At 44.6% G+C, this 23,666-nt stretch overlaps 4 protein-coding genes across 4 annotated transcripts in view; 1 reads left to right on the forward strand and 3 right to left on the reverse strand.

Annotated features, from left to right (window-relative positions):
* Nucleotides 1-179: 179 nt before the first annotated feature.
* Nucleotides 180-771, reverse strand: LOC108046886 (cytochrome c oxidase assembly factor 6 homolog). The gene has a single exon (XM_017126839.1). The coding sequence runs from the start codon at nucleotides 570-572 to the stop codon at nucleotides 294-296; it is 279 nt and encodes a 92-aa protein (XP_016982328.1). The 5' UTR covers nucleotides 573-771; the 3' UTR covers nucleotides 180-293.
* Nucleotides 772-1,063: 292 nt separating this feature from the next.
* On the reverse strand, nucleotides 1,064-11,527 carry LOC108046957 (histone-lysine N-methyltransferase EHMT2). The gene is made up of 10 exons (XM_017126946.2): nucleotides 9,855-11,527; nucleotides 6,043-7,953; nucleotides 5,738-5,979; nucleotides 5,255-5,625; nucleotides 4,961-5,202; nucleotides 4,709-4,899; nucleotides 4,491-4,652; nucleotides 3,889-4,426; nucleotides 3,447-3,820; nucleotides 1,064-3,271 (listed from the first exon to the last, which is right to left on the reverse strand). The coding sequence occupies exons 1-10, from the start codon at nucleotides 10,692-10,694 to the stop codon at nucleotides 3,070-3,072; spliced, it is 5,073 nt and encodes a 1,690-aa protein (XP_016982435.2). The 5' UTR covers nucleotides 10,695-11,527; the 3' UTR covers nucleotides 1,064-3,069.
* A 417-nt stretch (nucleotides 11,528-11,944) lies between these two features.
* On the forward strand, nucleotides 11,945-14,256 carry LOC108047019 (beta-1,3-galactosyltransferase brn). The gene is made up of 2 exons (XM_017127048.2): nucleotides 11,945-12,395; nucleotides 12,606-14,256. The coding sequence occupies exons 1-2, from the start codon at nucleotides 12,125-12,127 to the stop codon at nucleotides 13,511-13,513; spliced, it is 1,179 nt and encodes a 392-aa protein (XP_016982537.1). The 5' UTR covers nucleotides 11,945-12,124; the 3' UTR covers nucleotides 13,514-14,256.
* A 1,459-nt stretch (nucleotides 14,257-15,715) lies between these two features.
* LOC108047001 overlaps nucleotides 15,716-23,666 on the reverse strand; it is a 37,414-nt gene continuing 29,463 nt past the window's right edge. Inside the window, exons 4-9 of the mRNA XM_017127021.2 lie at nucleotides 18,166-19,306; nucleotides 17,931-18,106; nucleotides 17,563-17,836; nucleotides 17,205-17,499; nucleotides 16,872-16,987; nucleotides 15,716-16,801 (exon numbers count right to left, since the gene is read on the reverse strand). Of these exons, the coding sequence (XP_016982510.1) occupies nucleotides 16,650-16,801; nucleotides 16,872-16,987; nucleotides 17,205-17,499; nucleotides 17,563-17,836; nucleotides 17,931-18,106; nucleotides 18,166-19,300 (2,148 nt within the window). The 5' untranslated portion in view covers nucleotides 19,301-19,306 and the 3' untranslated portion in view covers nucleotides 15,716-16,649. The remainder of the gene's footprint in view (nucleotides 16,802-16,871; nucleotides 16,988-17,204; nucleotides 17,500-17,562; nucleotides 17,837-17,930; nucleotides 18,107-18,165; nucleotides 19,307-23,666) is intronic.

Consider the following 23,666-nt stretch of genomic DNA (forward strand, 5'->3'; position numbering starts at 1 on the left):
TGGTGTGTGCACACTGATTTCGCCGGTTAAAGCTTTAACCCTACAATGGGCATGTCAATAAATGTGTGATGTATGAATTTAAATATTTTGTTTAAAGCTTGGAACATAGTTTATATTATCTATGTATTTACATTGGATGGGACATTTGTAGTCGAACAAAAATCTAAACGAAAGCAATATCCATTTGTAGTCATATAGCTAGATGGGTTATTTATTTACACTACCCTACAACAGTACAAAAACACGGATGACTGCGGAGGCCACCGGATGCTCTCGGAAATCCTGGATCGGGATCAATTGGCCTGCTTTCCGGCCTTTGTGCGCTCATCCAGAGGATCGTACCCAGTGGCCATCTTCTCCTTGAACTGCTCGTAGGTGCGCTTGCGGTCGAAATGCTTGACCCATTGGCCTGGACAGGATTGCTCGAACAGCTTCCGGAGATTTTGGCAGGCGGAAGGGACTTTTTCGCCGCTGGTAGAGCTGTGCTTTGGGGCGTGCTCGTCCAGGCACTTCCAGTACTCATCCCGGTTGCTCCAGCACTTGGTGCGCTCCGCTTTGTCCGGAAAACTCATCTTCCTGGTGCTTTTGCTGTGATTTCTGGCCGGTTTCCGGTTTCTTGCGTTTGCTCGCTCTGCTTTCAACTGTCACCGCGGTTTTAAATGGGTTGCCTGTTTGGATCCCACTCCTCAACCCTCTGCAACCGCTTAAATATAAAAAAACCACTTAAAATAATTTAGTTTTATAAAATAGCAGCGGAATCCAAAAAAACCAACCTCAAATATTACAAAACAAAAAATCAGCTGTTAATTCGATTTCGATAACTGCATAACATGTGGCAGCACTGGCCAACGATTCATTGGGCGCGCGAATTTGAAAATTACAAATTTTCGTATGCAAAATATAAGTGATAAACATTGTCTTTCAATTCTTTCTAATGAAATTTTGGAAGAGTCTTGATTTTAAATAAATAACACCTTTCCCAGCGATTTTATGCGAAAATCGTAAACCGCCGATGTATCATGTTTTCTGCATACTGATGAAAGTAGTTTGAGTAATCGCACCATTGCTGTTCAGAATTGTTTATTTGATTTAATATCTTATGGCTAAACGTTAACGTAATTGCAAACGAAATGTGCCTCTCCCAAGGAGGTATACTTTCGATTTCCCAAACTAATCAGTAATTTTGGGTGAAACAACTCATGAAATGTCTTTGCAAAAAAAAAAGGAAGCCGAAGCAAACAAAACAAATAAGATAAGACAGCTCTGTCGCTGCCCGCGATAACAATTAAAATTAAAACATACATGTTTTGTGAGTTATGCTATAATTTCTAAGTGTGATCCGGATGCAATAGACCCGGGGACATCGAAACCGTACATACATATTCCATTATAAATCTTTTTTTCTTATCGTAGGTACACAAATACGTATAGAAATGCCAGTTGAAATGTCGCGGGGAGGGGGACGTCTTGTGTCCTTTGACCCTGGACCTTGTTACGAGGGGTGGGGGAGGGATAGTGGGTAGTGGGTGAAAGGGGGGATAACCTACAGCTTAAACTACATATCCTATATTGTCGTTACAAACATTTACAGCTTACACCTAAAGACGCAAAACGCACATCAAAGTTAATAGCCCGATATCCAAGTCTATATAGCACATGGGGGGGATCGTTAGACGCGGGGATATGCTACGAGGATTTTGGATGCTAGTATATATAATATATGATCGGGAACGGAATCGGAGAACTCCACACGTTAAGTAAACCGCAGTCCGTCGTTTCAATTCTCTGTTCGACTATCGAAGGGTCTTGTCCCAAAATGCATTGCAGTTTGTGATCTTGGTCGAGTGATAGCTGGATAGATAGTTCCTGTATATAAACCTTGTTGGTCTGGAGCCAAATCGGGGGGTTTCCTAGTGGGTGTGCGGGCTTGGGGTATTATTCTCTTTGAGGCACTTGTGGCTTGGCTAATTTTTGCTTGGCAAACTGAAAAATTCTTAAACGAATTGTGCTCTCTGGCTGGGATTGGAGGAGCAGGTGGTGACCAGTTGGGGTGTGTGTGTGTGTGTGTGTGTGTAGGGGGCCCTGGCTAAATACAAAACAACTTGAACTTATTTTCTGTTAACGACTATCAGTACTTTACCCTGCACAAAGACATATATGCTCAATATATTATATATGGTTGTATAGACACTGTTTTCTTTAGCTTATCTGGTATTTGTTGATCTACAATCAATGCTTGATATAAAAAAGATTTCTGCTTTATAATTCCTCGTTTTCGTTCGGTTTATTGTTACATTCAGTGCTTTTTAACGAATTATAGTTACTTTAAATAGTGTTAATTCTCTCTAATGAAATTTAAATGTTTAAACACCAGGGCAAACCTGCTTGAACAAAGACAAAATACTTTTACAATTTTACAACCTAATAAAAACTGATTTATTGAACATGCTAATACAACTATAAAACACACTGTAGCTGGACAAACGAGTTCTCCTGCTCTCTTCCTATGTTTAAACCTCTGTCTCCCTCATTCTTATGACTAGATGCACTTTACCGCAGTTATAATTCTCCATTCACCCGATAAACTCTAAGTATAATTTTAAGTTTGAAACACACACACACTTCAAATGTCGGGAGGGAATTGGGATTTGCACATGGCAACACAGTTTGCCCATCTAATTGGTTAGTTTCTAGTATAAAACATAAAAATAATGGGTGAATGCTGTTAGCAATAATTAAAATATTAATGGTAGGGGAATAAAAACAAATGAATAAAAATCAAACAAAATTAATAATAAACAAAAACTAACTGTATACGTAAAATTAGACAAAAATTTGTAAACCATGAAACATTTGGCAGTCGAAGAAGAAGGCCCTCGTCGAGCCCCGATTTCGATTCATCATGCATACTATATATATCCTATATAAATGGCGATCGTTCCTGCTGGTGCTGTGATGTCAGATCTCTGATGTATGTGGCTTGGTTGCTGGTGGCTTGGTGGGGATTCTATTTTGTCGGATGAGACTGGGTTGTCTGGAATCATTTCGAGTTGAGGTCGTGGTGGTGGCCTACGCTTGCTCCGGCTCCCCCGAGGCATTTGTAGATGGCTGCGTGTCCGTTTCCATTTCCGGTTCCGCTGCAGTCGCTGCATCCGTAGGCGAGGCATTTGTGCTTGAGGATTGGGAGGCGTACTTGCAGGAGGCCGTCAGGCAACGACAGCCCACACTAGAGCGGTGCTCCACGCGCCAGAACTTCTCCCCGTAGTCGTAGCTGAAAGGAAACAAATTAGAAAAACATAATTTGGTGTTAACTTTTAAAAAAGATAAGAACACATTACAAAAAGCGGTGTTTTTAATTGGATAGAAAATGTAACTGATAAATACGAATACATTGCATCTATATACAGAATCCTTTACTTCATAACATGATTCAATTCAGGACTTACCAGATCTCTTCGCCGGCGTCGATGTCGCGGCAGGCGAAGAAGGCGATCTTGGGGAATCGGTAGTCTTGGTGCTCGTAGAAAACGCGAACAGGCAAAACATTTGGCTCACACGAGTGGTTGAAGAACCGGGTCACATTGCCATAGTAGTTGGCATCGATGCAGTGCCCGTTGTCCAGGTCAAAGTAGTAGCTGTCATCGGTGCGCCGATCAGCCTCCAGGGCGGTCAGAATCTCACCAGTGTAGCTGGCCACAAAGGTGCCCTTGGGCACATTGGCCAGCGCCCGAACTCCCCATCCTTTCGACTGCTCTTCGCACTCAACAATCTGGAGTGGGGTCCTTGTGCCATTCTGCACCACGCGGTTCTTGCAGGAGAGCTGCGCCAAAAGTTAAATCGATTAGAAGGAGTTGAGCTTGTTCACGAGCCCAAGATTCCATTCCTCACCTGGTTGCAGCCACAGACATCGTTGCACTCGAAGATCACTGCCGGATCATCGTAGTTGAAGTCAGCGGTAAGGCGGCTTTCAGCGGTGTACCAATTCTGCGAGGAGGCTCCGTTGCACTGACACCGATCGCTACTGCAACTATCCAGGCAGGAACAGATGCGCATCTGCGAGACGCGGCGGTCGATCTGCACCGAATTCTGCTGGATGATGCACTGGGTCACGTAGCGAAAGTCAGGCCACATAAGCGAATCGGCCTCATCCTCACTTTCGGACATGGCCAGCTCATTGCGCACCGCCTGGATGGGTCGTGCCTCCCGGCCATTGGAGGCATCCGCACAGACCACAAGGGTGCGGAGGCCCAGCGGCCGGAAGCTGCGCATCTGCATGTTGAAGCCCACGGTGCGACCGCACTCGGACTCCTCGTTCGGGATGCAATCGAAGGGCAGCTGCTCCGCCTTGTTCTTGATCATCAGATCAGCTCCATTGGCAATCAGAGCGATGCACATCCGTGTGACTTCGTGACGGCAGGCAATGTGTCTGGGGAATTAGGGGATTCTTACTTCTGACATGTTGGAGCGTGGCTGGGTGAACCAATACTCACAGTGGGGTGTCACCCTCCACATTCTGCACATTGCAGTCCGCTCCCGCCTGCAGCAGCACCGTGATCGTGTCCAGTCCATCGTTGTGCAGCGTCGACCAGTGCAGCACTGTGTTGTTGTCGTTGTCGCAGATGTTCGGATCGGCTTCCTGGTTGAGCAGGAGGCTAAGGATGGCCGGAATATTAATCAACTTCAAGGATTTCCCCCAAGATGAACCCACCTAACGATATCAGTGTGTCCCAGCTCAGCTGCCCAGACCATGGCCGTCCAACCGCCCTCATCCTGGGCATCGATGAAGTTCAGAAAGCTGGTGATATTCCGCGAGGCCCTATAGCTCTCCACAATTAACTGCGTGGCCTCCACGTTGCCCAACTTAGCTGCAATATGCAGACAGGTCTTGCCGTCGGGTCCCTGGTGAGAATACACAGTTAAGAACGAATTTAGATCCTATGGAGCGGGCAAGAATAACCACCTTAATGGCCACATCGGCTCCACACTGCAAGAAGAGATTGAGCATGTCGCACTTCTCGTTCATTACTGCACACATCAATGCCGTCCGCAGTTCGCTGTCCATAATGTTGACGAAGTCCTGTGAACTGGCTCCCTTACAGAGCAGCAGGTAGGCCATCTGGAGAGTGCCCTGGTGGGCCACCAGATGCAGGCAGGTGCCATTAAGGTACTCCCGGATGGGGGTCAGCACATTGAAGTCGGCAGCTAGTCAAATAAACCATAAGTAAGGATACAGATATGAGACCAACAAACTCACCCAGAATCTCTGCCACGCGCTCCAAATCATCGTTCTGCACCGCGTAGAACATGTCCCGCGACGTAAACTCCGTGGTCACGCGTCCACTGGCCGAAACCACATGGCCCCGCAGCACCACATTCATCACGGAGTCCGGTATCAACTGCGCAAAGTTTATCGTGTTAAGAGCCTGGCCGGAGTTCGAATTGCAGCTGCCCCCCTTGCCCCTTTGGGTTCCATTTGTCTTTGAGGCGGAGGAGGAAGGCGCCGCGCCCGAGGCGACGGCGGAGGAGGACCCCCCCTTGCTTTTCGCCTTGGCTCCTGGGCTGCTGGTTTTCCCAGCCGATCCAAATTGGGCCAGATGCGAGGAGGTGGTCAATTTGGCGGGTTTGCTGCGTGGGTGGTAAACGAAATTAGTTGCTGGTCTACAGTATTGTAGGTAAAATAATTTTGATTTAAGAAAATTGTTTCAAAAAGCCATAACCCCCGCTAGATTCCACTCACATCTTGTACTTCTGGGTGGGCAGAAAGACGGGCAGCGACTGACACTTCATGGTCACCGTGGAGGTGCGCTCGGGTGTGTCCAAGCCGCAGTGCGGGCACTTGAGCACCAGCATGGGACTGCTGAACTTGACTCCCTGATCCTCCCGACCGCCACGGCCTTCCTCGTAGGGAGTGTTCAGGATGAAACGCTCGGCGCAGTCCGGGTGAAAGAAGTGCTGCTGCTTGCACAGCACAAATTTACCCTGTAATTGAGCGATATTACAATCAGTAATCCTATGTGATTGCTTGAGTTTAGCTATCCTTACCTGAGTGCAAAAGATGCCACATCCTGCACAGCAGTTGTGGGACTGCAAGCGCTTCTTGTGCTCGTCGCAGAGGATCATGTAGCTCACCCTTTGGCTGGGCCTCAGAAGATTGTGCACCTCCGAGGAGAGCTCGTTGCAGCAGCCAATCTTCTGCTCGTCAATGTGATCGATGGCACAGCAGTAGGAGGAATCCGGCGCATTCCTCGCATAGTACTGCGAACTTTTCTGGCACAGACAAATAAACTTGGACATTTTCGAGGTGCTAGGCTTGGCATCCAAGTCTCTGGTGGGCGCAACTTCCGCTAGGATCGAGGTGTTCAGCGAGTGCAGTTGTTCCGCATCGAGAGTGAAAATGGATTGACCTGCTCCGGCTGCCACAGCTCCTCCTCCCGCTCCTGCTCCCCTTACAGCCACTCGTCGCGTGAGTTTAACTGGCTGCACAACTGCGTTCCGAGATGATTTCTGCTGAGCAGCGGCCGATGTTGTGGGCAACTCCTTGGTAACCGTGTTCCTCACCCGCAGGGTAACACTGGGTTTCCCCACCTGCACTCTGGTGGTGGGCACAAATTCATTGTCCGTATTGGAACTGTCGTTATCGGAGGCCTCCTCGCTGTGATTCCTCTGCAGACCCAGATGCTTGAGGTGCTTCTCCTTCTGCTTGGCCAGTTTGCGCTGCTGTTTCTTGTTCAGTTTCCGCTCCTCGGGCGAGCGATTCGCATTGATTCGCGATGCCTTGATGTCGCTGAGGAACTGCTCCACATCCGGACACGGACGCACCTTGCTCTTGGCCAGCATAGCCGCGCCGTAGTTGTCAATGTCGCGCTGAGACTTGCTGAAAAGTCGCTTCTTGATGGCGCTCGTGCCAGCGGGATGGCCTGGAACTCCTTCGAAATTGCTGCCGTCGGACTTGTCACTCTTTTGTCGCGACGTTGAGGAATTGGAGCCACCTCCAGTTTGGGGTGTCTCGAAATCGCCATCTGCCCCGGCGGCTGCTGCAGTTTCCCAGTGGGTCATCCGCTCAATGTGCTTCGTTTCGAACTCACAGCGCAGTTCATCGTTTTCGAGGATTTTGGGCGTGGGTTTGATTCTCCTTTTCGAACGCTTGGGCAGCTGCACTTCGGATCCACCAGTGGGAGTGGTTTTCTTGTTGCCATTGGTTAGAGGAGGGAGCGCGGAGGAGGAGGTTCCCGGTTCTATTTTTGCCCCAAGCGGAATCTTGGCCTTGCGACCTCGCTTTTTGGGTGGCGTTTTCTCATCGAGGACAGCAGATGGTACGGGCACCGGGGTGACCTCCATGAAGGAGAGCTCCGCTGGCGGCAGGTGAGCGAGGGGCTCGGTCTTCACATCCTCCCAGGCGCTTCCATCGGCGGGCAATCGATTGCCCAGACGAACACTGCGACGCATCCTCTTGCCATCGCCCGCGGGAGCATCTCCCAACTCCTCCTGCTCGGTTTTCACCACCACCAAGTCGCCTTGTTGCTGGTCCAACTGCTCCTCCGGGTGCTTCCTCTTGCGTCCCGGCTTCTTCTCCACCACCGAATCATCGGCCAGGGGCAGAACTTCACTGGTGGTGTCCACCTCGGCATCTGGTCGTATTTTCTTGGCACGGCCTCTTCCTCGCTTGGGAGCAGGTGCTGGGTTTTCCTCGGGCGATGAAGTGGTCGTTGGTGGCGTCTTCTCCGGCTCCTTCTTCACCTCAGGACGATCTGCTGCCGCAATCTCCTCAAGCGTTGGCACCTCCAGACGACGACTGACCTCCACTGGCAGCTCTGCCGACTCGGGTTCCGTAATCTCCACCTGCACAGGTTCATCGGTGGTTGGTGTTGGTGTGGGCGTGGCAGTGGGCGTTGGCGTATCTGTGGGTCGCGGCGTCCTCCGCGAACGACGCGTTCCGCCTGGTGAAACCTGTTCCTGCAAAATACAGACACTCATTCAATGTGTGCGGACTCAACAAATCCCAAATATATATCTGTGTATATTCCAGAAGGACCAGCCCTGATGGAATGCTTCGAATGGCTTCGTCGGTTGCCAAGGCAACTGGTTCTACCAAACACAGTAGACCAGCTGGCCAGAAGGATGGATGTTTGGATGGTTTAACCCCTTTGTTTTGGATGCAATTACTCAAAGTTTAATGTAAAAGGAAATATGTATTCAAATGCCATTTGAGTTACGCAAAAGAATACATTTGTTTACGTTTCTCATCCTGTTTATCTTTTGAGGGAGTTAAAATGTCACCAAGGCAGAAATATAAATAATTTTAACCGAAAAAAGCTGTCCTTGCAAAATTATGATATATATGTTTTTAGACTGCTTAAATATCAGATAACTCGATTAATCAATAAGTCGAACCAGTATTATCCGCACTTGAATGGGAATTGGGGTAGAATTTTAATGAACAAAATTCCACAAAAAGTGGTTTTATAGTGAAAGTTCGACAATAAGAAAATCAACTTTTCTTACTCCTCTTAAACTAATTGATTTATGCCAATATTACCCCTTTATATATTAAGAATTATGCAATTTACTTTATTAATTATTAAGTATCGATTTTGTCTATTTTTTTTATCAAAAGACAAGTTTACGTCAATTAACATACATATGTATTTGTTTTTGTTAGTTTAGGAATTCTTAGGTAAAACGAAATTTGAGGAAACTAAGTAAATCATAAATTAACTTTATCCAAACACACACACAATTGAAGCGACCGAGGCTCAAATTATTTAATTGTATTTATTAATTCAATATATATATGCAAATTTACTTAATTTATAAATAAGTGCCGCTAGTTACCATACTTTATTTTGTCTTTTAGTTCTTTCCCCATTTCATATTTTATTTGTTTCAAAAAGTTGGAACTTATTGTTAAATAATAAATAAAGTATAAAATGATAGATAAGGAAGTTATCTAAAACAATTGATTTGAATAAAAAAAGATTTTTCTCTCAATAAACTTTATGATCTTTAACTCCTCCCTTTTATTTAGGCAGTGATAAGTATAAGCTTTCTTTCTTTGAATAATAAGTTATAGTAAGATAGATAAGAAAGTATTTTTAAGAGCCAAAACTCATGTACGCAGTGTAGCTCTTTTTCCCATTTTGTAATAAAGCAAATAATACAATATTTTATAATTTGTACGACTATTATAAAGACTTTCCCTGTACTACTCAAACAAGTTATGAGTACAACAACTCGTTATCTGGTGCCAGAAATTGATTAGGAATTAAAAGTGAGTCAAAGTCGTAAGTTTAAAAGGTATTGAAATAAGTTTGGAGTTTCAAGAGGTGCATGGTAACTTTGGCGTAAATATTTTGTATAAATTAAGGCAAAAATGCAAAGCTTAAAAGCTCACCATAGTTTTATTTTTTTTACTCAATACCGAAGCTTTCCCTAGGCGGTGATAAAAATTAACAATGGCATGGCACAGAAAACGTGTCTTCAATAAAGGATAGATAACACAAAACTGGAGACTAGTGTAGAGGGGAAACCCCTGTAACCCTTATTACACTTAAAACTTCTTCCTTTGCATCTTATCGTTGACCATTTAAAAATAATACTGGATTTAAAACTATGTATGAATAATTTGAAAAAAACTAAATATGAAAGTTTTTTGTGTAACATAAATATTTCATTGCCTTTAAAATTTAAAATGAAAAATAGTTTTTGTCCAAAAAAATTTTGAATAGAACGAATTTTTTTTTAGCAATTCTTAAATGGTTTGATATTTTATCTAGGGATAAGACTTCTAAATTAAACCTTTAAAATAATTATAAATTTCGAAGCTCACATACATACAAACATACATATGTACTTACATTTTTATCAGCTGCTGTCGCTGCCACTTGCTCTGTCGGCGTCGCTGCCCGCTGCTGGCTGTCCACATACGAATTTGAATTTGTTGCGTCAGCAGCGACGTCGATGTCGGCAGAATTGACAACAAGTGGAGATGCTGTTGCCGTTTCCAGTGTTGTTGTTGTTCCTTTTGTTGTTGTGGTTAATTCTGCATTTGCTTCCTGTTTTCCAGCTGCTGTTGTTGTTGTTTCTTCAGCTTCCTGCGCTGCTTCTTTTTTTTGCTGCTCAGTCTTGATGTTTTCCCTCTGCCCGTCCGCTGTCGACGCCGACGTCGCTTCTGCTGCTTCTGCTACTGCACTTTTCTCTGTCTGCTCGCTGCTTTCCAGCTTTACCGTTATGGCTTGCACTGCTTGCCCTTCTACCTCCTGTTCACCTTCTTCTTCCAATGCTTTCAGCTCTTCTTCTTCTGGCGGCTCCGTTTGCTCCTTGGCCTTATGTTCTGTGTTTTCATTTACATTTGCCGCATTTTCTTCTTGTTTTTCTGCATTTTCATTAGCTTTTTCTGCAGCTGCCTCTTCTTCCAGTTTCACAGCGGCCGCATCCACAACATCCGCCAAGAGTCCCTTAATTTCCTCTATTTCGGCTAAATTCGTGGCCTCCTTTCTATCCTTCTCCTCCTCTTTACCATCCTTGTGCTTTTTGTCCTTGCAGGCAAACTGATTGTTGGCCAAATTGCGCCATTTTAGGGTTTTATCCTCCGCCAAATCCAAATTTAGAAGTGTACCGCCCTCCGCAGTAGATGTAGCGCAATCGCTATTAAAAGTACTGGACATACTATTTAATAGCTCCACAAAGTCCGTCATTTTCACTGCTTTTTACTTTTTTTTCACTGTTTTTCAGTATGCTTTTTGTTTTTTTGGGAATCAATATTCCATGGTTAAACCAAAAAAAAAAGACGTTTGGGCTCTGGAATATAATATTTTAAGCGATAAGATTGCTGTTATAGTGGTTTTGCTTCTCGGTTTTTAAACTATTTTAATTAGTTTGTTTATGTGGAATTTAAAAAACAAAACTGAAGAATATTAAAAATTGAGTTCCAATCTGTTCTTTTTCTTTCCACTTCTGCCGGCAGCGACGTCGACGTCAACTGCGCTGCTTGTTGGTGGCCACAAGTTAACTGTTTTTTTCTTCTCTCCCTTTTTTGTTTCTTGTTGGAGAAAAAAAAACACGCGACGTCACTTAAATAAATCATTAACTAAATTATTAATCGTTTCGTCGAACTTCTCGCGGATTTTCTTCGTTTTTTTGGTTGGCCTTAAGAAGCAGAAAATGTTTGTAGAAATCGCTGATTAGCTCACATGTCGAATATATTTCCCTCTCTCTCTCTTTCTCTCTCTCTGCACCACCTAGGTTGTTGTTGTTGTTGCTCTGTCGACGTCGCTGCCGCTGCGTTTTTGGTGCTGCTTTTGCTGCAGTCACTTTTGAGATTTTGGAATGGGAATTTTGTAAGCTGAAATATTCTCAAGCCCAATTCCCGATTGCTTTTCACTTTCTTTGGGTTCTATTGAACCCAGTTCACAGAGAATTATTATTAAAAAAAATATAAAGAAAAGCACACGCACACACATACACATGCGATGGGGACGCACGCACGCACACATACACCGCACCGCGCTGAAAACTGTTATCCGCAGAAAACAACAATAGCATCAGTGTTACCAGATGGTAAAACTGCATTCCGCCAAATGCTCTCGACCAAGACATGAATTTTCACTAAAAAATCCCCCAAAATTAAAACGCGCGCTTAATATTTAAATTTTTTAAAGTAGTAAATTGGCGTGAGCATAGTCACAATGAGAAAAACATTGGGCCGAAATTCTTTAGTATCATTTCTCGATTTACTATGAGGTGGCCAAATATCAATATTTTAAAATTTCTCCAATCAGACAATAAGTATTTTATGTGTCCTACATAGATTTAAATATTTAAAAATATACCGGAGCCTAACATATAACGGTAGATATATTCCAATATATTTAAGTGAAAATACTGTTCCACGGTTTTATGTTGGCGGCGCCCCAGATCAATGATATTCGCGATCTGGCAGCTTTCCATTCGATAGTATTGAATAAATTGTTCCAGCTCTAGAAAATAATTGCTAAAAAAAACAATTGCTCTTTGTTATTGTTATAATTACAACAATACAGCTAAAAAACACACGCTTGCCATACACATAAACACAAACACACACGCAGGCAAAAGCGAGGGGAATCCCACGTAGAATGTGAGAAAGATGCGCATGCGCGGACGAAGATTGCTGCCGATTATCCTGTCGCTACTTTTGATCGTCCTGCTGAGTCTCTGTTACTTTTCCGGACATTTACGGGATCTGAAGGAGCTGAGGAACTCCCCCGACGAAGAGTTCCTGCTGCACTTGCCGCCCGAAACGGAGGAGGATTCCCCTAATCCCCATCCGCAAGCAGCCAATCCTCTCCTGAATCTCACCGACTTCCAGTATCTCCTCCACAGCAATGTGTGTCGAAAGGCGGAAAGGGAACTCCTGGGTAAGTTGGTCATCTTAATATCACTTTGAAAACCCATTTAAGTCCATTTTACCACTCGGCAATGTCCCAGAAATCACTAGAGACTTAAATTCTCTTTAATACGTATCGGACTTCCTGGTTCAAATCCTCTCATGCTTTTAGTTTCTGTGCTTTCTGGTGACGAGAATAAGTAAAGAATTGTTTTTAACCCTTTTTCCTTCTACCCCCTAGCCATTCTGATTGTCACCTCCTATTCAGGGCACGATGCCCTGCGAGCTGCCCACCGCCAGGCGATTCCCCGGAGCAAATTGGCCGAGATGGGCCTGCAGAGGGTCTTCCTGCTGGCCGCCTTGCCTCCCCGAGAGCACTTCATTAACCAGGAGCAGCTGGCCAGCGAACAGAAGCGTTTCGGGGATCTGCTCCAGGGGAACTTCATCGAGGACTATCGCAATCTGAGCTACAAACATGTCATGGGACTGAAGTGGGCCTCCCAGGAATGCAAGAACCAGGCCAAGTTCATCATCAAACTGGACGACGACATCATCTACGATGTGTTCCATCTGCGGAGGTATCTGGAAGCCCTCGAGGTGGGCCAACCTGGTCTGGCCACCTCCAGCACTCTGCTTTCCGGCTATGTACTGGATTCCAAGCCACCCATTCGTCTGAGGGCCAACAAGTGGTACGTCAGCAAGCAGGAGTACCCGCATGCCCTGTATCCCGCCTATCTGTCCGGCTGGCTGTATGTGACCAACGTGCCCACGGCCAAAAGGATTGTGGCGGAGGCGGAGAGGGTGCCGCTGTTCTGGATCGACGACACCTGGCTGACGGGCGTGGTGAGGACCCGTTTGGGCATTCCGCTCGAGCGGCACAACGATTGGTTCTCCGCCAATGCGGAATTCATCGACTGCTGTGTGCGGGATCTCAAGCAGCATGGCTACGAGTGCGAGTACTCCGTGGGACCGAATGGCGGCGATGACAGGCTGCTGGTGGAGTTCCTGCACAACGTGGAGAAGTGCTACTTCGATGAGTGTGTCAAACGGCCGGCGGGCAAGTCGCTCAAGGAGACCTGTGTGGCGGCGGCCAAGTCGAGAGCTCCGGAACATGGCTTGGCTGAAATAAAACCACTGCGGCTGAGGTGACCTCGGTTCCTGGACACTCTGGCCCACCTCCAAGGACTTCCAAGTGCAAGAGGGCGAGAGAGATATCCTGCTAAAGGGATATCATACCATGCCACTAATCTTAGTTCGTAACTTAGTTTAGGTTTTGCAATCGGGGGTGACCCAGAAATCTCTTTCAAACGAATTCTTAGTTTCAGCAAATTCACTTTGAAACACAACAAAAATACAAATTTACCGTCCAGAAAATCGTCTGAGATATCTGGGTGTCTCCTGTATAAGATGTCCCAATTAGGTTGAGATTGCTTCACTGAGAAATGCAGGAACTTGAAGATTTTGTTATATTCAATTATCAGACTACACATAATTGACCTATTCATAATTGGCTACTTTGTGCTTTTTATAGTACACCATGACAAGAACAAGTTCCTGCAGAAATCTATGGTAATAAGTTGTAACCCCTCTGAATTCAACAACACAATTGTAAGACTTCAAAAACTGATTAGGATTTAATCTTTTATACAAATCTTAAAGTGTAAAATATAGTAAATCAAAAGTGAACAATAACTGATCATTAATCGGTGTGTGCTGATGAATTCAGATGTAGTATAAGTACCTTTGTATCATTAACTTGTTCAATTCTAACAAAACAGACTCCGTCCTTCTCAGTAAATTAGATTTAAGTATTGTCTAGCGATGAATTATGAATAAAAAACTGCATTTATACAATACAATACAAATAAATAAGTATCTAACAGTACACAGTACATTCCCTTCTGCATCATCATTTAGAAGAATGCCACTTTGAAATCGGATGTCTGTAAAAGAGTGACTCAAAATTGGACTTCCAGAGCTCATAACTTTACCAAATTTAATCCGATTTCAAAGTGACATACCTCCTGAGACTTGTGGTTAGATTCTCTAAAAATCTGCATTCAAAATTTTCATTTTAACGTTAGTCAAATTTTTGACCCATTTTCATGTTAGTTATTTCTAATTTTCCGATGTGTTGTAATACAGTGACTCAAAATTGGACTTCTAGAGCTCATAACTTTACCAAATTTAATCCGATTTCAAAGTGACATACCTCCTGAGACTTGTGGTTAGATTCTCTAAAAATCTGCATTCAAAATTTTCATTTTAACGTTAGTCAAATTTTTGACCCATTTTCATGTTAGTTATTTCTAATTTTCCGATGTGTTGTAATACAGTGACTCAAAATTGGACTTCCAGAGCTCATAACTTTACCAAATTTAATCCGATTTCATATCTCTATCATATCTCTAAAGACTTGTGATTCGATTCTCTAAAAATCTGCATTCAAAATTTTCATTTTAACGTTAGTCAAATTTTTGACCCATTTTCATGTTAGTTATTTCTAATTTTCCGATGTGTTGTAATACAGTGACTCAAAATTGGACTTCCAGAGCTCACAACTTTACCAAATTTAATCCGATTTTAAAGTGGCATATCTCTAAAGACTTGTGATTCGATTCTCTAAAAATCTGCATTCAAAATTTTCATTTTAACGTTAGTCAAATTTTTGACCCATTTTCATGTTAGTTATTTCTAATTTTCCGATGTGTTGTAATACAGTGACTCAAAATTGGACTTGTAGATTCCATAACTTTACCAAATTTAATCCGATTCCAAAGTGGCATATCTCTAAAGACTTGTGATTCGATTCTCTAAAAATCTGCATTCAAAATTTTCATTTTAACGTTAGTCAAATTTTTGACCCATTTTCATGTTAGTTATTTCTAATTTTCCGATGTGTTGTAATACAGTGACTCAAAATTGGACTTCCAGAGCTCATAACTTTACCAAATTTAATCCGATTTCAAAGTGGCATATCTCTAAAGACTTGTGATTCGATTCTCTAAAAATCTGCATTCAAAATTTTCATTTTAACGTTTGTCAAATTTTTGACCCATGTAACCATCGTGGAAATTGGCGATTTTTTGAATGGACAAAAGGTTCCAGGTGCGATTGCCAATCGATAGAGAATCCTGCTACGAGTTCAACAAGGTATGGCATTCCATGTTTTGGCCACGTTATCCTTTCGTTTTAAGTACTACAAGTGCGTCTGTGACTGCTGAGAAAAGTATGCTACACTTTGGCAGGTATCATAAATGTGGAGAAGCACAAGAGTAGGATGTAAATTACATTAAACCAATCCTTCAAACTGAGCAGGAGGTTCATGGCTAAAAAGGTAAACGCCTTTAGTTTGTCATTATCGTTTCTTTATTATCATAAATAAATTTAAATTAAATAAATGCAATACAATTAAGCATAATTCCATTGAAAATGAAACTACTTTTCTTGTCTCTGCTTCTTCGATCAGTTATCCCCTTAGTTCCGTTTTGATTGCTTTTGTTTGCTGTTTATTGCGTTCCGTTTACAATTAAATAAATGTGAGTGCTTGTGGGTGTATGTGAATGAGTGAGGAAACGGGTGAGTGTGTAAGTGAGTGAGTGTGTGTGTGTGTGATTGAGTGCGAGTGTATGCGGCTGCAGTCTCTATAGAAGTTACAAAAGGGATCATGATGCATCGTCCTATCTCTCTTTTTCTCCCACTCTTCTGGCCCTCTTTCGCGCTCTCTCTCTCTTTTTCTGTCTCTAATTTTCTGGCAAGGACGATGTTTCATTTCCATTGTTCCCTTTCGTAACTTTATAGAAAGTACGCGCTCGCATCTTTTTCTTTCTTTTCTCTTTTTTTGTTTCTTTTCTCTTACTAATTCGCATACGTGAAATGTGCTCGTGTGTGTGTATGTGGCTACTAGGAAATGTTTTTGTTTCTTTTTCTCTCAAGGGAATTTGTATCTCACGCTCTAAGTCTAAATAAATATAAATAAATAAATTGTATATTAAGTAATTAATTTATATATATATCATTAAAAAAAAAAAACAAAAAATTATACGGTTGTCAGTGGTGTGTATGAGTGTGAGTGGGAGTGGGAGGGGCTATATTGCCTGGGCAAGAGCGAGACAAAGATATAGAGTTAGAGTGTGTGTGTGTTTGTGTGTGAGAGAGAGAGCATATGTAAGAGTGACAATTTTGTTTTGTATTTTCTTTTTGTTTTCTTTTCTTTCTTGTTTTTTTTCTTTCGTTCTACAGCTTCTTCTTGTTCTTCCTGTTTTAGATTCCCCTCGTTTCGGACCTATGCCACGATCTTGTGGGGCTGCATCCACTTCTTCATGTAGTAGCAGAACAAGGTCGAGATGTAGAGCAGGATCATCAGCGCACAGGTGACCGCGAGGGCCAGCACTGATGTCTTCGTTGGGCAGGGCTCGATGATGGTGACAGTTTTGTCTGCGGAACGAAACGGAATGGAACGGAAGTTGACAAACTAATTGGGTTTTTTCATTATATCCACACTCACCTTTGGCAAAGTCAGTGCTGGGATCTGCCTTGAAGAACTCACGCTTCTCATCGCCAAAGTCCAGGACCAGGATCTCCTGAGAGATGTTCATATCGTCCTCGCTCTTGGTCTCATTGCTGGAACAATAGGAAATTAAGCAACAAATTATATTTTACCATTTGCATTAAACAAAAAATGAAATTGAATTGCATTAATATACAATTCTTAAAACATTAGATCAAAGGTGCTCAGTCTTGTAGCTTGTGCATGTTGCACAGTTTTAAAGATCTTTCCATAAAGAATACATTGGAGAACCTTGTTTCAGATCTAACCAAGCCCCAAGATCTAACTCACCTCTCGATGGAACGGCGACGCCTCCTGCCCAGGGACTCGAATGACTCCATGTTCCATTCGCACACGGCCGGTTCACAGGGACCCAAGCAGTACTTGACATTGCACTGGAAGATAACACCATAGCTCTCCGTGAATCGGAAAGCCTCGTATGTGGACTGCAGAGCATTTCCATCGGCGGTGAAGCCGGGGAAGATGGTGGGATCGGTGGGGCAGCCGTCGTCGTCGATGATCTTGAAGCTGGTGCGAGCGTCCTTGGCCATGGCCACGCAAGACCGAGCGAAGATGCCGTAGGGAGCTGTAAGTACATCCATCAATAAATAGAGGAGCTCTTTTAAAATCCACTGCACTCCAAACTCACTGTCTTCGGGGATCTCGATGCGGAAGTTGAGGCGGTCTCCAATGCGCACAGTCTCCACCTCGCGCTGTCGTGTGTCCAGGATGCGAATCCTTGGTGGTGGAGCCTCGGGCGACGAATTGATGTGGATCATCTCCGGGTCGCGGATGGGCATCATGCCGAAGGTGATGTTCTTGGAGCTCATGTCGTACGTGCACTTCACCTTGTAAATCTTGTCGGCCTTCGTCATAACCACGCTGTGATGCTGCAAAACCACTGTGTTGGAGTAGACGCCCGTCTGGAAATCAAGAAAACGTAATTAGTAGGGTCCTCTATGTAGTTCGGTTTTTCATCTGTTTTGGACGGATTCTTTTGGATTTCCGTACACTTACCACGCTCTGAGTGTTACAATCCTGTCCAGCCATGGTCAGATCCAAACGGAAAGCATCCGAGTTGATCACATCGATGTTACAGGTCTCCGAGCGTCCCAAGGCGTAGATACGTCCATTGAAGGGCTTGTTGGTGCGCACCTGAACGGCAATTCTGGTGTCCTTGCAGTGCACGGAAACTGGGAAGGATATACAACGATTACATAAAGATCTCTTTTTAGATTTAGACAAGACTTACCGTCATAGCAAGTTCCGGTCTTATCGCAGTTAACATCGTTGCGCGTCAAGTTGGTCAGGTTGGGATCCTCAATGGTGTCCAGGCTAACGGGCAGAGTATCGATCTTGTCCAGAGTTCCCGGCGGAGAACCAGCTCCCGATCCGGCGGCCTTCTCGCACTGGTTCTCAAAGTACTGACCAATGGGCTCACCGTGATCGATCAGGGGGCGCTCGTGGTTCAAATAGGTGGATGGACCATCGGGCAGGGTCTTGTGATCCAGATGATACAGTCGGCAGTTGTACTGGGCTCCCTGGGGTTGGCCCAAATACAGGAAGGAGCGGCAGAGGAACTCGGATTCGATCTCACAGGCCAAACGGCAGGCGGACTCGGAGGTCACCTGGAGTTCCTTGTCGGTATAGTAGTGCAGACCCACATATTGGGCCACCTTCTCCTCGGAGACACCCATCTTTTGGGCATTGCCAAACGAGCGAGTGTTCTTGCAGGCCTGAGCGGGTTTCAAGCAGAGATTCTCAAAGTAATCCGTACCCTGGGCGTCCACCAACTGCACAAACTGTCCGGAGCTGCGTCTATCCGAATCACTGAGCACACACTTCATGTTGTTGTAGTCATACTCCACCGATCGGCAGACGAAACGCCTTTCGTTGAGACAAGCGGACAGGCAGGCCTCCTTGGTGCTGGTGTAGATCAGGGCGTTGTCTAGGCCACGGATCACCTTGTTGGGAACCCTCTCAAAACTCCACGGACGATGGCAGACATTCTCGCTGCGCAGCTGCAACTTAACCATGTAGTACATGTTGGCGCTCCTCTGCGGGGCTGCCGAAGGATTGGCCGCCGAGGAGTCGTTTTGCAGCTGACAATGGGTCTCCTGCGAGGGCGACAGAGGATTCACCACGAAACTGAAGGCCGCCGCCTGACAGTCCGCCTCCTCGCGACACCATCCCTGGCACTCGTACAGCGACAGGTTCTTCACGCTGTAGTACGTGTTGCCCGGGAAATCGAAGTCCGTCAGCTTCTCGAAGGCCATCCGGGCATCGATTTGTCCCGGCAAGGACACCAGCAGGACCAACACGGCGGAGAGGAGCAGCGGACCCAAGGAGGATCGGTTGCGATTTCTACTGCTCTCGGCTGACTGCATTGCGATCTGAGAATAGAAAAAATTGAAAAAAGTTGTTAGGTCTGCGAGAACTATGATTAGGTAATAAATAGGCAGAAATCCTCTTGTTAAGACAAAAACTCATAACCAAAGCGATAACTTTTTATGAAACGTAAATGAGACGGATGGATCTCAGGCTGTTTAAATACCATTGAAATGCCAAGATCTTCCTCCACAGAAGTTAAGCGATGAGAGCTTATTCTTTTCTTCACCTTCCTGGCCAGCAATCTGCGCCCCTTTCGTTCCACTTCTCTAACTGCCTGTGCTGACAGCCTCCATTTGAATGGAGGAGGTGTAGATCGAAAAGGGAGAATGGAGCTAAGTGGAGGGGCTTGGTGGTCAGTGGTCAGTGGTGCAGTGGCTACTACTTCCGCCCTTAGACTGGCCCATTACACGCTTAACTAAGCGCCGAACCACCGAACCACCGAACCAATAAAAACTGAGCCACCACAGCGCTCGTTTCCCATTTTCATGCTGCAGACCAGTTTGCTGGATGAAGCGGCTCCAGTCGCCGAAGACATCTTCCCACATCCATGTCCACATCAGGCTCTTTGACTTTCGAGAGACTTTAATGAGCTGTCGAGGCGGGAAAGGGAATGAAGCGGCTACGTTTTATTGACGATCTGCGGTTAGAGTTTCTAACGGCCCACTCCATTCCCGTTCTACAAATCCTATTCCCCCATACCAATAGCAATTCCAATTCCAATCTCTGGCAGCGGGGCAAAACAGCTTTTTGGCATTCTTGTGGTTTCCATTGGAGCAGGCAGCAGCAAATTGCTTTCTGCGGACAGCCAGCCCATCCAAGTAATCCAACCCATCCGACCCATACAACCCATCCGACCCACCCAAACCATCCCAACCAATTGAACCCGGATGGTGCATGGCGGTTCAATGAGTTGACCTGCAGGTGCAAAAGGAGCGAACGAAAGGACGGGGCAGTGGTCGCAATGTGGTGCATGCTCATGTGCCAATAAGTGGGTGGTCCCAACGAAAGAAAAGCGAAATCGAATTGGCTGGGAATAGGTGAAAAAGAGTGGCTTATGCAGTGAATGGGTAATTGGTATTATGGGTAATTCAATTATTCAGTAATGAGTTACTCATTTAGAATGAGGATGAGTTGTTGTCGTGAGAAAAGAAATTACATATTTATGGGTTCTGAATGATAAATGAGTATTGAAGATATAGGTCAGATATCAAATGAGTCCTTTATGCAATAGGCAATGAATTGCCTTGGTAATCGGGTAACTTAATTCACGGTGCCAAATGAATAAGTTCCATAATCATTTATTTATATTTTACCGTTTTAAGGTAAACTGCTAAATGGGTTATTCCATTCCCAAGCCAAGTTATTCATTTACTGGCACACCAATTCGGTTAATAATTCAGCATACGTTCTGGGTCCATTTGATTCATTCATTCATCCCGGCGATTCATGGATTATTTAACTGCATTTAATTTGCATTAATTTCGCTGTGCCATCTACAAATGGTCAAAGTCTTGCGGAAGCTTATGCCATATATGTTGGCCAGCTGTTCCAACCGCTTCTCCGTCGACTGACTTCCCCACTCCCTTACTGACTTATAGTGCGGCATTTAAGTCGAAATTTATGGTTTTTTAAACGCCCCCCATAAGAAGCAGAAGGGGGAGTCGCAGAAAGACGTGGGCTCAAGGGAGTGCGGATCGTTCTAGCCCCAAGCAATTATATTTACATATTCAATTCAATTTGTTTTGCGAAAATTGTCCAGAAACGAACGGACACAGAACTCGGACTTGGACTTGGGCACTGCCAATGCAATTATTTCATGCATTTCCCCGCCGAACCGCCCTCGCCGGCCAGTGATTATAGAGCTCGGAACGTGGCCATTACCAGCGATATTAAACCAGCCCAACACGAGCTGCAAATGGCCAAACGAAAACCGAGAATCGTTGCCACACAGCGAAAAAGAGTAGATTGAGCTCTATTTTTACAGCTCGAAAAACCTTGTTCAAGGAATCCAATGCCTTCTTAAAATCTTTAGATTCAGTCAGATTCAAATAACATATTTATTTGTATTCAACTGATTTGCACATTTAAAGTAAATCTGGCGAGCTTGTTAAATAAATGTACATTGAAGCACATTTTTCTCTTTCAAGTAAGTTAGTGGATTTACTTTTCAATCTTAAATTGAATTTCTTTTAGACAAAGACATTTTCCCGCAGTGCATGGAGAATTTGGAATGGGAAATGGCAAACGATATAGCCGGGGCATCGAATTCTCCGCGGGCCAGTGCCAAATGTTGCCGGTTGCCGGCGTGTCCGATTGCAGGGCAACATCAGCAACATCGACAGCGACATCAGCAACATCAGCAGCAACAGCAACACACAGCCGCAACAGCAACAGCAACAGCAACAGCAAAAGCAACAACATTAAACAGCGACAACAAATGTCCTGTATGCTGTATGAAATAGGTGGCAAAGACAGCGAAGAATGCCCGCTGATGTTGCTGTTGCAACTGCGATCCCCCTCGAAGCGCACGACAGCAACAACGGCAACAACTGCGACAGCGACAGGAGCAACTGCAACAAGAGCAGCAGCAACATCAGCGACAGCAGCAACCCGCAGCATCGCCAGCAGCAACTCAACGGGAGCCGAACTGAAATTGTCGTTGCTCCCCAGCTGCAACTTGTGTTGCATATTCTGCAGCAGCAGCAGCAACATCTGCGATTGCTCTCGTTTTACATGCCTCAGAACGAAACTGGGGAAGGGGCAGGATTAATGTCCAAAAGTCAGACCAGACAATGCGACAAAAGTCCAAATAAATACCTTGAATTACTCAGTACTGATTTCTCGAAGGGTTTGGAAATTAAACGCAATTCAAAATATAGAACAATAGCTTTGAATTCTCTTCCATCTGTTGTTATGAACAATTCGGTTATTATATACAAATTTAATAAAAATGAAGAACCGCATAACATCTTAATTTACTGAATATCGGAATGATATGTTGACTTCCCAGCTATCGTGCTTTGCCATCGTATTTTTCCGTGGATGTATTCTAAACTCAGCAAATGAAATGCGTTTGAAACGATGCAAAAAGAGAACTCGGGGCTCCAACAGAAGCCAATTACAAGGGCAGAGGATCGAGATCTGGGGGATCAGATAATGTCCAGATCGCCCTGGACATCTCCGGCTATTGACGTCATTGTGTTTGGCTGCATTTAGTTCCTTTTCGCTCTTCGGTTTCTTCTGCGAATGAAGAATTGCAATTGGCCCCGGCCGATTACCAGCTCACGAATCTCGTTATTTATAGCCGGTGTTGGGTTTATTTTTGGCCTCCGTTTTGCGTCCTTGACCATTTCTAATTTGAGGGGGCTCTGGGGCTCATCATTTCTGGGATTTGCCTACTGCAATTATAGAATGCTCAAGGTTCATGAAGGTCACCCCACCCCACCCCACCACCAATGGCATTCTGTGTTTCTTTGTTTTGCGCTGCGAATGGCAATGGTAATTATATGGATATGGACGGGAGTCGGACATCGGACATCGGACATCGGAGATCGATGGACTGCAGCAGCGCTTCTCATCAGCTGGTGGCCATCTCAAATGGTCAATGGTCAGTGCTGGCACGCCCCCTTTGGCTTGGCTCCTCTCTCTTTCCTCTTTCTTGGGCTTTGGTCAATTCTTGTGGCCAGTGGCGCGTACTTGGATTTAAGTTGGCTACCCGGTAATCAAGAAAATTTGCAGTTACGTTGGAATGAGTGGAGCGGGGGGGACGACCGGGGGAACGAAACGGAATCGAAACGAATCGCATCGCCAAAGAGAGAAAAAGAGGAGAGCGATCGGAGAACAGAGCGAGGGGGGGAAGGGGGTCTTCAAAAGGTTATCATTAGGCACGCTTACTTCTGCCGACTTCTTCTTCTTTTTCTGGCCATTCTTGTTTGGGACCTCTAATTACGCGAAAAGGGAAAAAGCGCAGAGGACGGCAATTGCATCATAAGCAGATACAAAAATATATATGAGCATAATAGCGAAAAGAAAACGAAGAATGGACCTGATCACATCATTAGAGAGTGAAGGGGAAAACCACAACGCATGATGAAAGGTCAAAGATAGTTGAGTTTCTAATGACAGTGTCCAGTGAAAGTAGCTTGGTCAATTAGACAAACACGAGAAATTTCCATTTCTTTTCAGTCCGAATAACTCCCAATAAGCTCCCACTCTACAGTCGCATTCACAATCACAGCCACAGTCACAGTCACAGTCACGGCATAACCAATTAAACGGAGATGAGCAGGAAACAGTAAATGCCAAATAATTGGTCATGCCAAATGCAATGCGATTTGCCTGTCAATCAAAGGAATTTTTCAT

Source organism: Drosophila rhopaloa, unplaced genomic scaffold (assembly GCF_018152115.1).
Source record: "Drosophila rhopaloa isolate 14029-0021.01 unplaced genomic scaffold, ASM1815211v1 contig_3, whole genome shotgun sequence".
Taxonomy (NCBI): Eukaryota; Metazoa; Arthropoda; class Insecta; order Diptera; family Drosophilidae; genus Drosophila; species Drosophila rhopaloa.

Excerpts from the sequence above, each read along its gene's own strand:
- LOC108046886 (XM_017126839.1), bottom strand. The coding sequence starts at position 572 with ATGAGTTTTCCGGACAAAGCGGAGCGCACCAAGTGCTGGAGCAACCGG.
- LOC108046957 (XM_017126946.2), bottom strand. The coding sequence starts at position 10,694 with ATGACGGACTTTGTGGAGCTATTAAATAGTATGTCCAGTACTTTTAAT. Across the intron at positions 7,954-9,854 it reads CGACAGCAGCTGATAAAAAT|GAACAGGTTTCACCAGGCGG; the intron begins GTAAGTACATAT and ends TGTATTTTGCAG. Across the intron at positions 5,626-5,737 it reads CCCACCCAGAAGTACAAGAT|CAAACCCGCCAAATTGACCA; the intron begins GTGAGTGGAATC and ends CCACCCACGCAG.
- LOC108047019 (XM_017127048.2), top strand. The coding sequence starts at position 12,125 with ATGCGCATGCGCGGACGAAGATTGCTGCCGATTATCCTGTCGCTACTT. Across the intron at positions 12,396-12,605 it reads GGCGGAAAGGGAACTCCTGG|CCATTCTGATTGTCACCTCC; the intron begins GTAAGTTGGTCA and ends TCTACCCCCTAG.